This window comes from Zeus faber (genome assembly GCF_960531495.2).
Source record: "Zeus faber genome assembly, chromosome: 16".
NCBI classification, from domain to species: domain Eukaryota; kingdom Metazoa; phylum Chordata; class Actinopteri; order Zeiformes; family Zeidae; genus Zeus; species Zeus faber.
The window spans coordinates 4,148,113-4,166,517 of NC_137202.1; the positions used below are offsets into that span (position 1 = coordinate 4,148,113).

Consider the following 18,405-nt stretch of genomic DNA (forward strand, 5'->3'; position numbering starts at 1 on the left):
ACAAATTATCACACAACATGCAGGGGAATGCCATCAAAAGGTCACAATTTCCTAAGCTTAGTACAGAAAAAATGAAGCATACACACAATCCTAAAAACGTCAAATGACGGAGAAACCTGAAATGTGTGGAAACCTGTGTTTGCTGTGTTCGAATTCATTACGACCGCAATGAATCTCCCAAGCTCTATAAACAGATCCCGTTGGAGTGAATGGCTCGTAGTAATAATTTAAATATATGACACAATATTATGTCAAGTTTTATGCGAGTCATGAAATATCTGAATATTAGCGAATGACTACAAAACCTTTTGAGAAAACACAGTCGCAGGTGGATGATTTTGATCAGGCAGGTCTTGTACAGACTTTTTTTTTTTTTTATAAATAAACATTTTGCCAGAGAGGCTATGTATTATGCCATAGTTTGTTTTTCAATCATATGTTACTCAGCAAACACAATATTCCGAAATATCAAAATATTGGATTGACTTCCATCACACTGAGCAAACAGCTTTTCTTCCCGTAAGAGAGGGAGAGTTACTGATTAAGATTTATCTTTTTTGGAGACTGTTCCTGATTATAATTCCACATGTAATTCCTTCATGTACCCAAGGAAAGTGTCTTTGAAAGAATAAAAAATAAACATACACAGTATATTTGACTTGTTGTGCAAGCAGATTTGATGCTGTATGGGATCATAATGTCCAGATTCCAGATATTTAGGAAAATAAGTCACGATTAATCGTGAAATGTCTGCAATTAATCGGTATCAATCTCACATTTAATGGCATTAAAAAATGTCATTCATCATCCACTTCCGAAACTCGGATTCAGAAGTAAAACAGATTAAAAAGTAGAAAAACAATTAATTGGAAACTCTTTGTTCAATTTGTTCAATTTTAGGGCAAAACGGATAAACAGCGAGGCTAAACAACTAAATGGTAACTATGAAAACATTGCTATGGTGATTTTTTTTATTTAAAATCCAATCCATCTACATCCATTAATTTTACTGAACAGTTTGGAGTCGGGCTAGTTTGTTTAGATGAACATATAATTGAGGGTATTAAAATAAATTCACAATCAATGGCAAAATTTCTGTGATTAATCTGTACTGTATCAATCTTCATTAAATCCCAAATCATAAGAAATGTAATCAAAGAAACATACACTTTTATTTATTACTTATAAGTCCAGTGAAATGCATCCGGAACAGCATCCACTTCCAAAACATAGACTCAGAAGTTAAATACAGATTCTAAAATAGAAAAACAATGAATCAGACACTCTACATTTTCAGGCAATAAAGAATTTAATTGAGTGATTTTGCCTTTTTAGTGCACTGAGCTTGTAAGTGACTAAATATCATTGTTGACGCTGCTTCTCTGACCCCGATGAGTAGAATACAGCCCTGCTCTTCACTACCACTAGGCCATGAAGCTGGGAACAACAATATCACTTATGATGTATACAATGATAATATCTTGTCCTTGTTGTCTTGTAGAGGTCACATAAACAGTGTGTATTTCCATTTTGCACTAAAACCCTTGTTTTGAAATTGAAAAAAACAATGATATTCCAAAAACTACCCACGCTAATGTACGTACTGTATCTGTAGAGTAGAGAGGGAACTGTGGGCACATAGTGTGTGGGCTATTTTTTATTTTATTTTAATGTTTTACTTATACTGTATACTTTTTCATGGAGGCATATTTTTATTAATTATTTTTATATTTTCTTTATACTACATTTTTATATTTCATTTTATATATATATATATATATATATATATATATATATATATATATATATATATATTATTTATTTATTCATTTTGTTCATTTGTATATACAGTATATATAAATATTACATACAGGTACTCCTAACTTATGACCGAGTTCTGTTCCTAGCACCAGGTCATTAAGCGTATTGGTCGGTAAGGGAAGACCCGTTCACGGTAAGGGGGCATGGCCATTGCAAATGCAAGTGAATACTGACGGACTGCGGGAACGAGACTCAGAACAGTGATGTGATGAGATGTATACAGTGTGTATAGTATATATAGTGTATATAGTGTATATAGTATATATAGTATATATAGTTTATATAATATACAGTATATACTATAGTGTATATAGTGAATATAGTGTATAGAGTATATAAAGGGTGATGCGCGATGAGATGCTTGACGCTGAGATGGCGCAGTATTGTACGCAGCGCACTACATAGACTGGTCAGAGAGTTTGTCTGAGCATGAGTCCGAACGGTTGTTGAACAGGTAGGTCGTTAAGTGAGGAGTACCTGTATTACAATATAAAATATTTTAAAGGGGACCTATTGCTCCTACTAACCCGTGCTCCAAGCTTGTGGGGGACACTGCACCACACGCAGGGATTTTCTTTTCCTTTCATGTTAACATCGGAAAATAAAATAAATAAAATTAATACATCTATCTCTATAAACAAACATTTTTTTTATTGGCTTTATTTTGAGAAACACACTGCATACTATTTTTTGAAATACAAAGCAGAATTATTTACTAATTTTTTTATACTTACATTTCGATCATCTGCAGTTTCTTCACGGACAGTTGGTATTAATTACTTACTTTTAAAAGATTTGTGCTGGTCTGTGAAGCCAACAGATCCAGATTTTTTGGCGCGGATTTGTGAGCAATTTGCGCAGCTGTCTCCCTCTCCAAAACTGTGTTTTTATTTTCGATGTAGGTCATATTATTTTACTCCGTTTCCTTATGGAAGGAAACAAGCATCGTGTCTAATGACACTTTCTCCATCACTCTCTTAGTGGTGGCCCTGCACAGAGAAGTTCCCTGCAGTGCTTGTTATTCTCCAGCCAATGGTGGAGTTACTCTGATGGGGAGCGGTTCTAATTCTATTGAAGCCCCACTTGACGTAGGAAGGGGCTTCGAATCTGAATGGCTTGTTTTATGTCATGTTTTCTGAAATACGCAGCTCACAAAAAACTGACTAAGTTGTCTTATTTCACAGTTTGTGTGTTAGTAGGCCCATCAGAGACAAAAAATAATAGCCGTGTTTCGCCCGCAGGAACTTTCCCCAGAAACTAGGAACTAGTGAATATTTTTTTGACAATAAATATAAGCACAGAAGAATAAAATGGATAAAGAAAGACAACCAAAGTGATATCCCACATTATCACTTTGGATGTCTTGAAATTATCCTTTTTATTCTCCTTGTTGTGGCATCGTTTGCTGCACTACTGCCACCAACTGGACAGGAGTGTAGCAGTTTGTTGGATGCTGCATGCAAAAATGATGTTTTTTTCATACAAAAGTGGACTAATTTGCATAATCTTCGGGTCTGAAGGAACGTGCTGAAGGTACCTTTTAGTTCATGGAGAAAAGTTCCTGGGACTTAAACTTCAGGGTACTTTGGGTGGAAACAACGGCTTAATGTGCACAAGCGCTGAAAAAGTTAGTTATTCATAATTGGTGCCCTTTAATACCAAATTGGCTCATAAATTGTCGATTCTTCACCAGGTATGTTCAGCAGCAGTGAGTTGCCGCCTCAAAAGCTAAAATGTAAATCTAGTGTAAACATTGTTTTCTCCCTAATTTGTCACAGTTCTACTCTTCTGCAGTTCAGATCAAACACTCTGTTTCCACTTCCCACTCTGCGCTTTGGGTGGAAAATATTCACTGCCAAGAAGCTTTTCCTTTCACTTGCATCCAAAAAGTGGACACTACAGCATCTCTCTCTCTCTCTCTCTCTCTCTCTCTGTCTCAGAATATAGAATGGTGTAAATCAAGAGGTTTTGCCGCTGTTTGTACCTCTGGTGAGAGCCAGGGTGTTGGCTGATTTTAGGTTTTAAAAACAAATGAGTGAGGTGCAGGATTTCAACAGTGGTGCAACAAGGATGTACTTTGCTCCATTTTTGAGGGAAATGTGGCTCTTTTGCACTGTGTTTGGTTGATTCCTTCCTTCCTCCCTATGAATTCACACATGTGCACACACACACACACACACACACACACACACACACACACACACACACACACACACAGAAGAACAGCTCCATCTTTCCCGTTCACATCACTTGGTAAATAAATAAATTGTATTTATTTTTTCTGCATCTGCAGTTTGCGTTGTGTTATCAAATAGCGTGCACGTGGCAACCATGCATGTACAGACACGTCTACACATGCATGTGTGTGCACAGGGCTAATTGTGCTACGGGTAAGTTAATCTGACACATCAGACCCTTCGTCTGCTCAGGTTCTCCCAACCAAATACACACTCGCACAATGAAATGAAGAGAGCGAGGAGAGAGAGGGAGAGAAGAGAGAGAGAGCCATGATCTGCATGAGAAAGAGGTAGAAGGGACAGATTCTCGACTGCAAGGCTAAAAAGCAGGGAAAAGCTCCCTCCCCCTTACCCTCCATCCTTTTCCTCCTTCATATTCCACCCTCCTCAATCCCCTCCATCTCCTCCCTCCTCCTGCCACCCTACCCCCTCTTCCTCACATCCTCCACCCCCACTCCTCCATCCTCCTTCCTCCTGCCCAATCCTCCCCAATGTTCCTCCCTCCCTACTTTCCATCCTCCCTATTCCACCCTCCTCCTCCCTCCTCCCTCCACCCTAATTCATCTTCGACCTCCATCCCCCTCCGTCTCGTCTCACTTTCTCCCATCCTACCCGCTCCCATCCTCCAACTTTCTCCTCCCGGCTTGATCCTCCACCCTCCTTCCTCCTTCCCATCCGTTATCCTTCTTCCTTTAACTCCTCCGTACTCCACCCTTCTCCACCCTCCTACTCGATCCTCCACAATCATTTCTCCTCCCCTCAGTCCGCCCTTTCTCCTCCCTTCTCCTCCTATTCTACCCCCTGTTCCTCTCTCCTGCACCACCCTCCTCCCTTCCCCTGCTCACCTTCTCTCCTACTGTATCTTCCTCTCATCCTCTTTCCATTCTCCTCCCTCCATCCTCTATCCTCCCATCTACCCACCTCCTCCCCCTCACCGTATCCTCCCTCCATCTCCCATCCCCCTCACCATCCCAGGGGGACCATGTATCAGCGTTCACGTCGCGCCCCCCCTCAGTACCCGGGCCCGCCCGGGGAAGCAAATGATCCTCCCAGCAGACTAAATTCTAAGAGATGACGCCTGAGAGCCAAGTCAAAGAATCCTAGTCACAGTCCCAAAGCCACCAGCAGACGGCCTCAAGAGCACCTTGCAGTGGGACCTGCCCTTCGAATACTACAACTAAACGTCGAAGGCCTTTCTGCAGCCAAGCGAAGCCTCATCTAAGTCCTCGCCTCCCAACACTCGATTGACGTTATCTGCCTTGAAGAGACTCACATTGGCATTGGAGGAGGCAGGCCGCTACACCTTCAATGGCTTCGACCTCCTGTGTTACGCTCCGCATGCCAAACATGGACGTGCCACCTATGTGCGTTCTGACATAGCTGAAGCAAATCACTTGACAACAACACAATTCTCTGATACTTTAACTATTGGTGGTTTCAACATTGTCAATCTGTACAAGCCCCCTAGTACCAACTGGGGTCTACAGGTCCTACCCACCCTACCCCACCCTGCCATCTATGTGGAGGATTTCAACAGTCACCACCCTGACTGGGGATATCCAGTAGTGGATAGTGATGGAGATTCAGTTTCAGCCTGGGGCTTCTAGAAATGACCTTGTTCTGATACATGATCCCAAACAAAGAGGAACCTTCCACTCCGCCAGGTGGAAAAAAGACTACTCCCCTGACCTGTGCTGGGTCAGCTCTTTGAATGGAACGCCCTATCCTGCTCAGATCCTCATTCTTTACGATTTTCCACACAGTCAACACCGGCCCTTGCTCGTACACGTTGGCCTACACCTCCCAGTCATAGACAGCCCAAGGAAGATGCGCTGGAACTTCCGCAAAGCCAACTGGAAGAAATACAGTGAAATCTTGGAGTGGAGTGTTGTTACCATCCCACTCCACACCATCACTGTAGATGAAGCATACAACCGCTTCTGCGGCGCAATCTACAAAGCTGCCCACTCAGCAATCCCACGAGGCTACCGACCCCTCTACGTCCCATGCCTGGACGGAGAAAGTGCTGCACTCCTACAAGCCTACAAAACATCAGGGGACCCTGAGATAGCAGACCACCTCATTGAATCGCTAAATACAGCTCGGCGAAGGAAATGGGAGGAGACATTAGCTGACCTGAACTTCACACACTCTAGCAGGAAATGTTGGAGCCTCATTCGCCGTCTAGGAGCTGCACAGAAGCCCCCCAGCCAAAACCGAGCATCTGTCACACCCAACCAAGTTGCATTCCACCTAATGACTATTGCAAAAGCAACCCAAGACAAACCCACCAGAAGAGCAGTTACAACTGAGCTAAAGAAAATGCTCAGAGACCATAGAAACCCTGAACCTTTTGAGGTTGCTCAACTGGAGAAAGTCCTGCAGGGCCTGAAATGTGGAAAGGCAGCAGGATATGACAACATCTCTCCAGAGTTCATGAAACACCTTGGCCCCCGACCTGGCTGACACAATTCTTTTTGGAGAATCATAAATCACAAGATCATAAATACGAACTTGATCCCAAAGAAATGGCGGACAGCAAAAGTTATTGCCATCTTAAAACCTGGCAAAGACCACAAACTACCTGCCAGCTACCGCCCAATCTCCCTACTCAGCGTTCCCTACAAAATCCTGGAACGCCTAATACTACAACGTATCTCTCCAGGAGTAGAGGAAATTCTTTGTGTGGATCAGGCAGGTTTCCGCAAGGAGCGCAGCACAGGAGAACAAGTACTGGCCTTAACCACCGTCATCGAAAATGGCTTCGAGAGCAGACTGAAGACAGGGACTGTTCCTCGACCTCACAGCCGCCTATGACACAGTCTGGCACAAATGCCTCCTACTCAAACTCACAAATGCGCTCCCTGCCTGGGCAACGGCAATAATACAAACTCTACTGACAAACCGGAGGTTTAGAGTTCTCCTTGGTCAGAACACGAGCGCATGGAGAAGACAGACAAACGGACTCCCACAAGACTCAGTTCTAGCTCCAACTCTGTTCAATCTCTACACAAATGACCTACCCTCCACCAAATCTCGCAAATTCATCTATGCAGATGACATTGTTCTGGCATTTCAAGCACCAGACTTTGATGAACTGGAACGGGTGCTCACTGATGACCTTCCCAAACTGGACCAGTTCTGCAGAACCTGGCGCCTAAAACCAAGTCCAGCAAAAACTGTTTCCAGTGTATTCCACCTCCACAACGCAAAAGCTGCCAGAGAACTAAACATCTATATCTGGGCGGACTTAAGCATGCCTTTAACCCAACCTACCTGGGAGTGACCCTTGACAGGACCCTATCCTTCAAGGAACACCTTAAAGGGACGGCAGCTAAGGTTAGGTTAGAAAAACCTGCTCTGCAAGCTCGCTGGTGCAAAATGGGGGGCAGCAGCCTCCACACTGCGCACCTCAGCACTGGCTCTAGCATACTCTGCAGCTGAATATTGCGCCCCTGTCTGGTCCAGGTCACCCCACACACACCATGTGGACACCCAGCTTAACACAACCATGAGAACCATAACCGGGACTATCCGCTCAACACCACTCCCCTGGCTCCCTGTCCTATCAAACATTCCCCCTCCACATATCCGGCGAGCAGCAGCCACTCAAAGGATGCTCCAAAAGGTCAAAGATTCTCCCCAACTATAAATCCATGCAGACATCTACAACCCACCCACTGCTCGACTTCCATCTAGACGACCAATTTGGAAGAACATCCCACCAGCTGACTTCGCCATCCAACTGGCTTCGAAAGCAGAATGGGAGTCCAAGGAGGTCCCAAACAAACATCTGGTGTCAGACCCCAATCAACAGGTCCCTGGCACCAACCTCCCAAGGAGACAATGGTCTACGCTCAATCGCTTCAGGACTGGACATGGCCCCTGCTTAGCCCCACTCCACTGTGTGCTTGTGGAGAGGAGCAAACCATGGAACACATCATAGAAGTTTGCCCTCTTCAAAAACTGAAAGGAGGATTAGTCACCCTCCATACAGCAGACCAGGAGGCAACTGCTTGGCTTAGGGACTTTGCATTCGCTAAATAAAACCATCCCATTTTCCTCCCTCCTCCTCCTCACATCCATCTCCTCACTCCACCTCCTCCCTGACTGCTCCCTCCTCCTTACTCCTCACTCCCCCTTCTGCCTCCCTCCTCCATCCCCACTTCCTCTCCCATCTGCCCTCCTCCTCCCATCCTCCTACCCCCTCCTCCCCTGTGAACGCCCTCCACTCTACCTCTCAACTGAGGAAAGAAAGTTTGGAAGAAAGAGCGTGTGTGTCTGTGTGTGTCTGTGTGTGTCTGTGTGTGTGTGTGTGTGCATTAGTATGCAAGAAACCAGACGAATGAGAGACAAAGAGAGATGGAGGGATTGAGGAGGGAAGGGGGAGAGAAGGATGTTCAAGAAGGGTGTCCAAACTTAACAGTGTCAAAATAAAGTGTCTCCATTAAAGCACAAACAGATCCCACCATCATCTTTTTGGATTTTAGGTGACATCTCCAATTAAAATGGTATTTTTCAAAATCAAAATCATATTTCTCGATTCCTTGGGACGCTTTTAAGAGAAAAAGCTCCAACTGTGCAATGGCACGGCGGGGCATTCATTGTTGTCCAGTGTATAGTGGGCTATTTTTGTATATTTCACACTTTTCATTTAGTTATTGTTGTATATTTAGCAATTAAACAAATAATTATTTGGCTGTTCTTGTATATTTGGCTATTTTCTTTTAATGCAAATTGTCTGTACAGCAATGCACCAATCCTCATCACGGCAAATTCCATATACTCTATATTATTTTTGTATTTTGTTTTCTTTATTAATCCCCATGCATTGGACCCATCCTGGTCTCTTACCTATTTATCGTATAAAAGCATATATATTTTTTATAAAATTCTCTCTTCCCGCTGCCCTTACTTTTGGACGGCACCCTCAGGTTGGACATCACCACCAGCATGGAGTCGGCCTGGACCCTGAGCACGTAGCTGGTAATGTTCTCATAGTCTAGCGGCTTGGAGGTGGAGATCACACCCGTCCTGTTGTTCACCACAAAGTCACCTGGAAACACAAAAAATAAAAAATAAAGGAATGCTTCAGTTTGTTATATCCATGACTCCAGTCCACAAACAACAACAACAATTGGAGCAGTGTTATTCATGAAATTGATCCATAGGAAATAAAATGTAAAAATTCTATAATATGCAAGGTGTAAAATAATATGCATAATGAGTATAGTTACTTGTGTGAAATGGTGTTTGTTTAGAGCTGCATTAAGCATTAATTCAGCTCATGAAGTTAATGACAGGATGTGATGTGGAGCAGCTAAACAGCCTCCGGACTGATGCTGAAAAAAACCCCAATAACTACATCCAATGGCTATTTTAATGTATTTACACTGTAAACACAGTTTATTATCCATCCATCTATCCGTTGATTTTTCTATCTTCCATCTACAGTACCTATCCATCCATCTATCTATCCATCCTTCTATCTATCCATCCTTCTATCTATCCATCCTCCTATCTATCTATCCGTCCGCCTGTCCGTCCGTCCGTCCGTCCATCCGTATTTCTATCTATCTATCTATCTATCTATCTATCTATCTATCTATCTATCTATCTATCAATTATCCAGAGAAGCTGAGTAGGATTCCTCCAGATGGATAGACATAATATACAGTACATCCATCTCTTATGATCATAACATAATAAATCACCCCATGTGGGTGATCCATCCACAGCCATCCGAAAGAGATGAGTTGGCAGAGGTGAACTTTCCACTCAACGCTGTGGAACATCATATCTGTTCCACTCACTTTATGAAGTGTGTCTAATATGTTGCTGCCACACGAACCAAAAAACAAAAAACACAAGATCTGAATTCCATTTGATGTCCTGTGGTGTTCGTACCACGCTCATTTCCTGCCACGATGGAGTAGAAGACGGTCTGGTTGACAGCGGCGGCGAGAATGGTTCCAACAGACGATCCAGTGGGAGCCAGTTCACTGACTGAAGAAAACCTAGGAAATACACAGGTTAAAAATACATTCTAAAAATATGCAAACAATATGTATAAAGAATAAAAGTATAAATACTCCAAAAGATTATTTTCTTCTTTTTAGTCTTTTAGTGAATCTATGAAACAGCTGAATATAGTAGCAGCCTCATGTTGTAAATACAAAACATGACATCGATAGTTAGATAGCGATAGATGTATAGATGTATCTCTCTCTATATACAGAGAGAGAGATACATACGTATATAGATGCATATATAGAGGTATAAATATATAGAGCTATACATTATATGCAGTAGAGAAATAGGAAGATAGATAGTAATATTTTGAGATAGTTACAGTATATATATATATATATATATTCAAGGTAACTAGAACCACCATCAGCAGAGGACCAGCTTTGTCTCAGAAGGTAAGGAGAAACACCAGGCCAACAGAAACATCAAGGCCCTTCTCCCCCGACCAGGAGTGGAACATGAGGGTTGACCTCGACAGGCAGCTCGACAGAGATCACCACAACATCTCTCCGACCAGACATAGTCGTGTGGTCAACCAAGGCAAGATCTGTGCACCTCATCGAGCTCACAGTACAACTGGAGGAGGGGATTGAGGCCGCCTTCGAACGTAAGAAGACCAAGTACTCCAAGCTGGCTGCTGAGTGCCGGGAGGCTGGCTGGAAGGCTACCATCTATCCAGTGGAGGTCGGATGCCGAGGGTTTTTGGGGTTGTCAACCACACGCCTCTTGAGGGATGCAGGAGTGATCGGAGGGAGGCTAAAGAGGGCAACAAAGGACCTGGCAGAGGAGGCTGAGAAAGGGAGCTTTTGGCTCTGGCTGAGGAGGAAGGATAGGTGTTGGGGAAAGAACACCTAACCCCAGACAACAGCCGCAGGGGAGAATAATTATCAGCTGCAGGGGGTGACAGGGAGACGTCCCTGTTATTTTCATCATAGGTATACCTCAACTATGAGAGACAAAATGAGAAAAAAAATCCAGAAAAACACATTGTCTGATTTTTAAAGAATTTATTTGCAAATTATGGTGGAAAATAAGTATTTGGTCAATAACAAAAGTTCATCTCAATACTTTGTTATATACCCTTTGTTTGCAATGACAGAGGTCAAACGTTTTCTGTAAGTCTTCACAAGGTTTTCACACACTGTTGCTGGTATTTTGGCCCATTCCTCCATGCAGATCTCCTCTAGAGCAGGGATGTTTTGGGGCTGTCGCTGGGCAACACGGACTTTCAACTCCCTCCAAAGATTTTCTATGGGGTTGAGATCTGGAGACTGGCTAGGCCACTCCAGGACCTTGAAATGCTTCTTACGAAGCCACTCCTTCGTTGCCCGGGCGGTGTGTTTGGGATCATTGTCATGTTGAAAGACCCAGCCACGTTTCATCTTCAATGCCCTTGCTGATGGAAGGAGGTTTTCACTCAAAATCTCACAATACATGGCCCCATTCATTCTTTCCTTTACACGGATCAGTCGTCCTGGTCCCTTTGCAGAAAAACAGCCCCAAAGCATAATGTTTCCACCCCCATGCTTCACAGTAGGTATGGTGTTCTTTGGATGCAACTCAGCTTTCTTTCTCCTCTAAACACGACAAGTTGGGTTCTTACCAAAAAGTTATATTTTGGTTTCATCTGACCATATGACATTCTCCCAATCCTCTTCTGGATCATCCAAATGCTCTCTAGCAAACTTCAGACGGGCCTGGACATGTACTGGCTTAAGCAGGGGGACACGTCTGGCACTGCAGGATTTGAGTCCCTGGCGGCGTGGTGTGTTACTGATGGTAGCCTTTGTTACTTTGGTCCCAGCTCTCTGCAGGTCATTCACTAGGTCCCCCCGTGTGGTTCTGGGATGTTTGCTCACCGTTCTTGTGATCATTTTGACCCCACAGGTGAGATCTTGTGTGGAGCCCCAGATCGAGGGAGATTATCAGTGGTCTTGTATGTCTTCCATTTTCTAATAATTGCTCCCACAGTTGATTTCTTCACAGCAAGCTGCTTACATTACATTTCACTGCATATATGTATGAAAGTATGTACCGTATTTTCACGACCATAAGGCGCACCGTACTAAAAGGCGCAGTCTCAGTTATGTGTGCCATTACTGTATTTAACACACACATAAGGCGCACCGGATTATAGGGCGCGGGTTTTATATACCGGTACATATCCTCTACTACGTTTAAATACCTCTACTGCGTATTTAAAAATAGAGCGGGAGCAAAACTGAGTATGTTTGTGCTTTATTCATGTATTTATTACAAAGTATTAATCAAACCCATCGAAGTCATCATCCTCTGTTTCTGAATTAAACAGCTGCGCTAAATCAGACATGCCAGTTTCCCCTTCTTCGCTGTCAGAGTCACTTTGCGGCTCCTCGGAAATGATGCCGGCTTTTGCGAAAGCTCGAACAACAGTGCCAGCAGACACGTTAGCCCAAGCATCTACAATCCATCCGCAAACTGTGGCGCAACTTGCCCGGCGCTGCCTTCCACTTTTCGTGAAACTGTGGTCTCCGTCGGTCATCCATCGCTCCCACGCCGCTCGCAGCCTTACTTTGAACGGCCGGTTCACACCGATGTTGAGCGGTTGAAGTTCCTTTGTCAGACCTCCCGGAATAACAGCAAGCACAGCGTTCATTTGTTTCACCTTGTTCTTCACATCGGCTGTGAGATGGGCACGCATGGAGTCACAGATTAACAGCGATGGTGATGCGTGGAAAAAACCACCTGGTCTCCTTACATACACCTCCCTCAGCCACTCTTTCATCATCTCCTCATCCATCCAGCCCTTTTCATTTGCCTTAATAACGACTCCAGCTGGAAAAGTCTCTTTAGGCAAAGTCTTTCTCTTAAAAATCACCATAGGCGGCAGTTTCTGTCCATTTGCGTGGCAGCCAAGCACAACAGTAAACGACGCCTTTTCATACCCCGTTGTGCGTATCGCTACCGTGCTGGTCCCCTTCTTCTCCACCTTGTGATTCACCGGAATGTCGAAAGTGAGCGGCACCTCGTCCATGTTGGTGATGTGGCTTGGCTGGATGCGTTTGTCGGCGATGTGTTTGCTGCAGTAGGAGTGGAAGCTCGCCAGCTTTTCATTATAATCCGCCGGACGTTGCTGCGCTACTGTAGTCCTGGTCCGGATGGAAAAATGGCACCGTTTCATAAAACGAAAGCACCACGACGGACCTCCTTGAAAATGTTCAATTTTCATTTCTTCCGCTAGCGTTACTGCTTTTAGTCGAACAGTGACCGTCGAAACGCTCGCCCCACTCGGGCCACCTCGCCTTATGTCCGCGGAAACTCAGCTGCGTCTTCTTCACCTGTCGGAGTTCGTTTTCCATCTTCCTCCACTTGCGAACCATCGATTCATTAATCTTGAATTCTCTCGCGGCTGCTCGATTTCCATGTTCCTCTGCGTAGCTGATAGCCTTCAGTTTAAACTGTGCTTCATAGGCGTGTCTCTTTGCCATTTTAAGGGTTGTTAAGACAACAATGTTCTGCATAAAGCACATACCTGTTCTTTTATACACAATCCACGCCCACACTTCCCCCTTTAACGTTCTCATGGTGGTCTCAACAACGTCCGCAGTAACAACACACATAGGGCGCACCGCACTCTAGGGCGCGCCGCACATTTTGAGGAAAAAAAAAGACGTTTATATGCGCCTTATAGTCGCGAAAATACGGTATATGTATGTGACAAATAAAAATCTTGAATCTTGAATCTTGAATTACCTATTGCAGAATCAGTCTTCCCAGCCTGGTGCAGGTCTACAATTTTGTTTCTGGTGTTCTTTGACAGCTCTTTGGTCTTGGCCATAGTGGAGTTTGGAGTGTGACTGTTTGAGGTTGTGGACAGGTGTCTTTCATACTGATAACGAGTTCAAACAGGTGCCATTAATACAGGTAACAAGTGGAGGACAGAGGAGCCTCTTAAAGAAAAAGTTACAGGTCTGTGAAAGCCAGAAATCTTGCTTGTTTGTAGGTGACCAAATACTTATTTTACAGAGGAATTTACCAATTAATTCATTAAAAATCCTACAATGTGATTTCCTGGATTCTTTCCCCCCATTCTGTCTCTCATACTCGAAGTGTACTTATGATGAAAATTACAGGCTACCAACTGTGCAAGTTCTCCCACTTAAAAAGATGAGAGCATCTTTTTAAGTGGGAGAACTTTTTGGTATTTAGAAAGTATTTAGTCAGCCACCAACTTGCACAGTTGGTGGCTGACTAAATACTTTTTTGCCCCACTGTATAGATAAACAGACCTAGAGATATACTGTAGATACAGTATACATTGATAGAGTCATATATATATAGATAGATATATAGATAACGATAGAGGAATATAAAGAAATATATCTATATACTGTATATAGAGTGAAAAAGATAGACAGACAGACAAACAGACTGACAGACAGACAGTTGCGTAACCATCCACAGCTCGTGTGACAGTCTTCTCACACAATGACACAAAATAAAGGAAAAAAGGAGAAAAAAATACTTTAGAGGGTGAAATTTAAACAGTTCAAGCTGAAAGCAATTTGATGGGAGTCAAAAACAAAATAAAAAAAACTGTGTTTGGGAGCCAGGAAAGACTTGCATCATCAGAGGCCCTGGGAACCATGGCAAGAGTGGAGTCTCAATAGTTAATAGTCTCTTCAAAACTTAAAAAAAAATGTTGAAGAAATAGGCAATTTTTTTTGTTGCACTTTTAATATTTTTTTTGTTATTTTATATTGCTCTAAACTAGGAAATGGGGAATCATATCCACACTGTGAGAGAGGTTTCTTTTTATATGGCCTATTATAATAAAAACAAGTCGCAAATAATGAGTTACTCAATGTGAACATCTGATCTCGGGACTCATTAGATTGGACAAAAAAGGATCAGTGAAACAAAAGGATCCATATTCCATGTCACATGGCTCATTCTGTGAGCAGCAGTGAAGCGCGACTTGTGAATGATTCACTGGTAATGAACAAATCTTTCAAATTAGTCGGGAGTCGAGTCACTTTGCCGAAAGAGTTGTTCCTTTGGCTTAATTAATATAGAATGTGAGTGGTTTACACTTTGCATTCTACCCAAAAAAATATTTTTGACATGAATGATTCTTGATTTTTCTTCATTCGGGAGGAGGTTGGAGACATGGAGTCAGAATGGCTCCTATTCAAAACCTCTATTGTAGAAGCAGCTGTTACGAGCTGTGGTCAAAAGTTGGTCAGTGGCTCTCATGGCAGCGACCCAAGAACTTGCTGGTGGACACCAGCAGTTGAGGGGGCTGTCAAGCAGAAGAAGGAGGCCTTTCGGCCTTGGTCAGCTTGAGAGACTCCTGACTCTGTAGATAGTTATCAGCAGGTTAAGAAGGCCACAAGAAAACAGTTGTGAAAGCAAGGCCTAGGGTATGGGAGGAGTTTGAAGAGGCTATGGAGAAGGACTTTCAGGGCGGCCTGATCAGGGTTATGGAAAACCATTTGGCGACTCAGAAAGGGAAAGAGGCACATTGCCCCGGCTGTTCTCAGCAAAGGGAGGGAAACTCTGACCTTGACTGGGCATATTGTTGAGAGGTGGAAGGAATACTTTGAAGGACTCCTGAACCTGATGTGCATGTCCTGTGAAGAGTCAGGGTTGGAAGAGTCTGGGGAGGTGGGAGTCTATTTATTTGGTCACTGACTATTTACTAGGTCAGTGATCTGAGATCACTTGTTGGAAAGTTCCTCAGTGGCAAGACGCCAGGAGTGGATGAGATCCGTCCAGGATGCTGAAGGCCCTGGAGGGTGTGTTGTGAGGGTGTCTTGGTTGACACAGCTATGCAATGTTGCGTGGGACATCGGGAACAGTGCCTTCGACTGGCAGACCAGGGTGGTGGTTTCTATTTTCTAAAAAAGGGGACCAGAGGGTGTGTTCCAATTATCGGGGAATCACATTACTCAGCCTCAATGGGAAGGTCTATGCCAAGGTGCTTTGCTATTGTCAAACCCCAGATTCAGGGGGAACAATGCGATTTTTGTCCTGGCCGTGGAACAGCGGACAAGCTTTTGACCCAGTTGTAGATGATTGCGGAGCATGGGAGTTTGCCCAATCTGTCTTCATGTGTTTTGTGAATTTGGAGAAGGCTTATTATTGTGTTCCCCAAGCAAGTTGCTGTGGGAGCATGGGGTGCTGTGGGAGTATTGGGCCGCTTCTGTGAGCACTGTACCAGACCTTGGTGGTAAAGAGGGAGCTGAGCCGCAAGACGAAGCTCTCAATTTACAAGTCGGTCTTTGATCACACCCTCATCTACGGTCATGAGCTATGGGTAGTGACCCAAAGAATGAGAGCATGGATACATGTGGCTGAAATTGGGTTTCTCCGTAGGGTGGCGGGGCTCACTCTCTATAATAGGGTGAGGAGCTCCGTGAGGAGGGCAGTCCAACTGGGAGGAGACCCTGGGGAAGACCCAGGACACGCTGGAGAGGTTATATCTTTGGGCTGGCCTGGGAATGCCTAGGTATCCCCTAGGAAAGGCTAGAGGAAGTTGCTGGAGAAAGGGACGTCTGGGTTGCTCTGTTGGCACTGTTGCCACCGCGACCCTTACTCGGATAATTGTGTTTAAAAATGGATGGATGGATGAATGATTCTTGTGAGAATTGCATTTCCAACTGAGCGCTTAACCGACTCTTCTGACTGTAATAAGTAATGTCTGAATAGTGAAATTTATACTTACTGTAGACTAAATGCCACCTGCCATATTGGACTCACTAGTCAGTGAGCATACTGCTACCTATTAGCATAGCGCTACTAGTTAGCACAGTGCTACTTCATGTACTTGGGGAGATAGATTTGTACATATGTGTTATTTCTTATCATGTTGTACAATTTTATATCATAGCCAATTTTAATGTCTTTCTGGATTGCATTGTTTCTTGCTACTGTAAAATCTGGTTGTCTCTCCAGGAATTGATAGATTGGTGAAGATAAGATCAGATAAGAGAACACCGTCATTACAGTTATTGCCACTGTGTGTGCCGACACTACAGCAACTACGCACGCTCGGTGCGGGGCCTGCGAGTGTGAGGTCACATCCAGAAGATAAACTTGTCAGAAATTACCGACGCCGTAAATATGAGCGAGCAGTGGCTTTTGATTGAAGCTGATAATGTCTGTCTTACTGAGAGGAGGAGAGTCAACCTCCTAAGATTCCATCTCTCTCTGTCGCTCTCTCTCAGTCTCTCTATCACTGGAGCATCGTGGAGCATTGTAGTGTAACAGCCGCTTCCACAGACGGCGCCGCAATGTCGTGTTCCAGTCGAGTTCCACCACTTGCACTAAACGCTACTCAGATGAAATGATAGATAACTGAGAATGATGACGATGGTGATGGGAAGAAAAGGAGGAACAGAGGAGAACCAAGAAGACGCCAAAAAAAGCAGCTATTTTGCTTAACAATGCCATAAAATAACTGTTAGGTTCTGGAACAGGGCTCAGAAAAGCACAATGACATGAGCCATCACCGATTGTGAGTCAATCATCCGTAAATGTGACACTCCCTGAAACCAGCGGTTCAACCGTGCGACGCCTGTCACCAAACACCTTATTATGAGTTACTTATGAGAGACAGTTGGTCTGCACAGTGTTTCAGCGTGAATGGATGCTGTCTCCCCCTCCGCGCTGAAGCACTGTGCAGACCAATTGTCTCCAGTGTTCACAGACCTGTTTAACACCTCACCGGAGACCTACAGGGTGCCAGCCTGCTTTAAAGCCTCCACCATCATACCTGTCCCCAAAAAAACAAATATCACAGGTCTTAATGACTACAGACCCGTCGCTCTGACCTCTGTGGCAATGAAGACCTGTGTTGCGTCACCTGAAGACCATCACCTACCTGGTAGGTACCACCACTCTCCTGGACCCACTGCAGTTCACCTACAGAGCCGACGACGCAGTAAACATGGGACTTCACTTCATCCTCTATCACCTCGACTCTCCTAGAACCTATGCCCAGCCCAGCACTTCTCCAGGATGAACTCCTCCAGCTGAGCGTGCCCAACTCTACCTGCACTGACTTTCAAACGGACAGGAGTCAGCAAGGGAAGCCGGGGAAGCATGTCTCGGACCCCCGGACCATCAGCACGGTACTCCCCAAGGCTGCGTCCTCTCCCCATTGCTCTTCTCACTGTACACCAATGGTTGCACCTCCAGACACCAATCTGTCAAGCTCCTGAAGTTTGCAGATGACACCACCCTCATTCTTAACTGAATACATTTTATGCCACCCTTACCTCAATAAAGTGATAATACTGAAAACGGGATTATGCCGCTGAAAAAGAATGAAAGT

The 18,405-nt window shown here is 44.2% G+C and overlaps 1 protein-coding gene across 1 annotated transcript in view; it reads right to left on the reverse strand.

The window, feature by feature from the left end:
• Positions 1–18,405, reverse strand: part of LOC307242687 (protocadherin-15-like) — a gene marked incomplete at both ends in the record, with an annotated part of 287,981 nt that overhangs the window by 56,097 nt on the left and 213,479 nt on the right. The window contains 2 exon segments of the mRNA XM_080017227.1: positions 8,974–9,114; positions 9,966–10,075. Of these exon segments, the coding sequence (XP_079873353.1) occupies positions 8,974–9,114; positions 9,966–10,075 (251 nt within the window).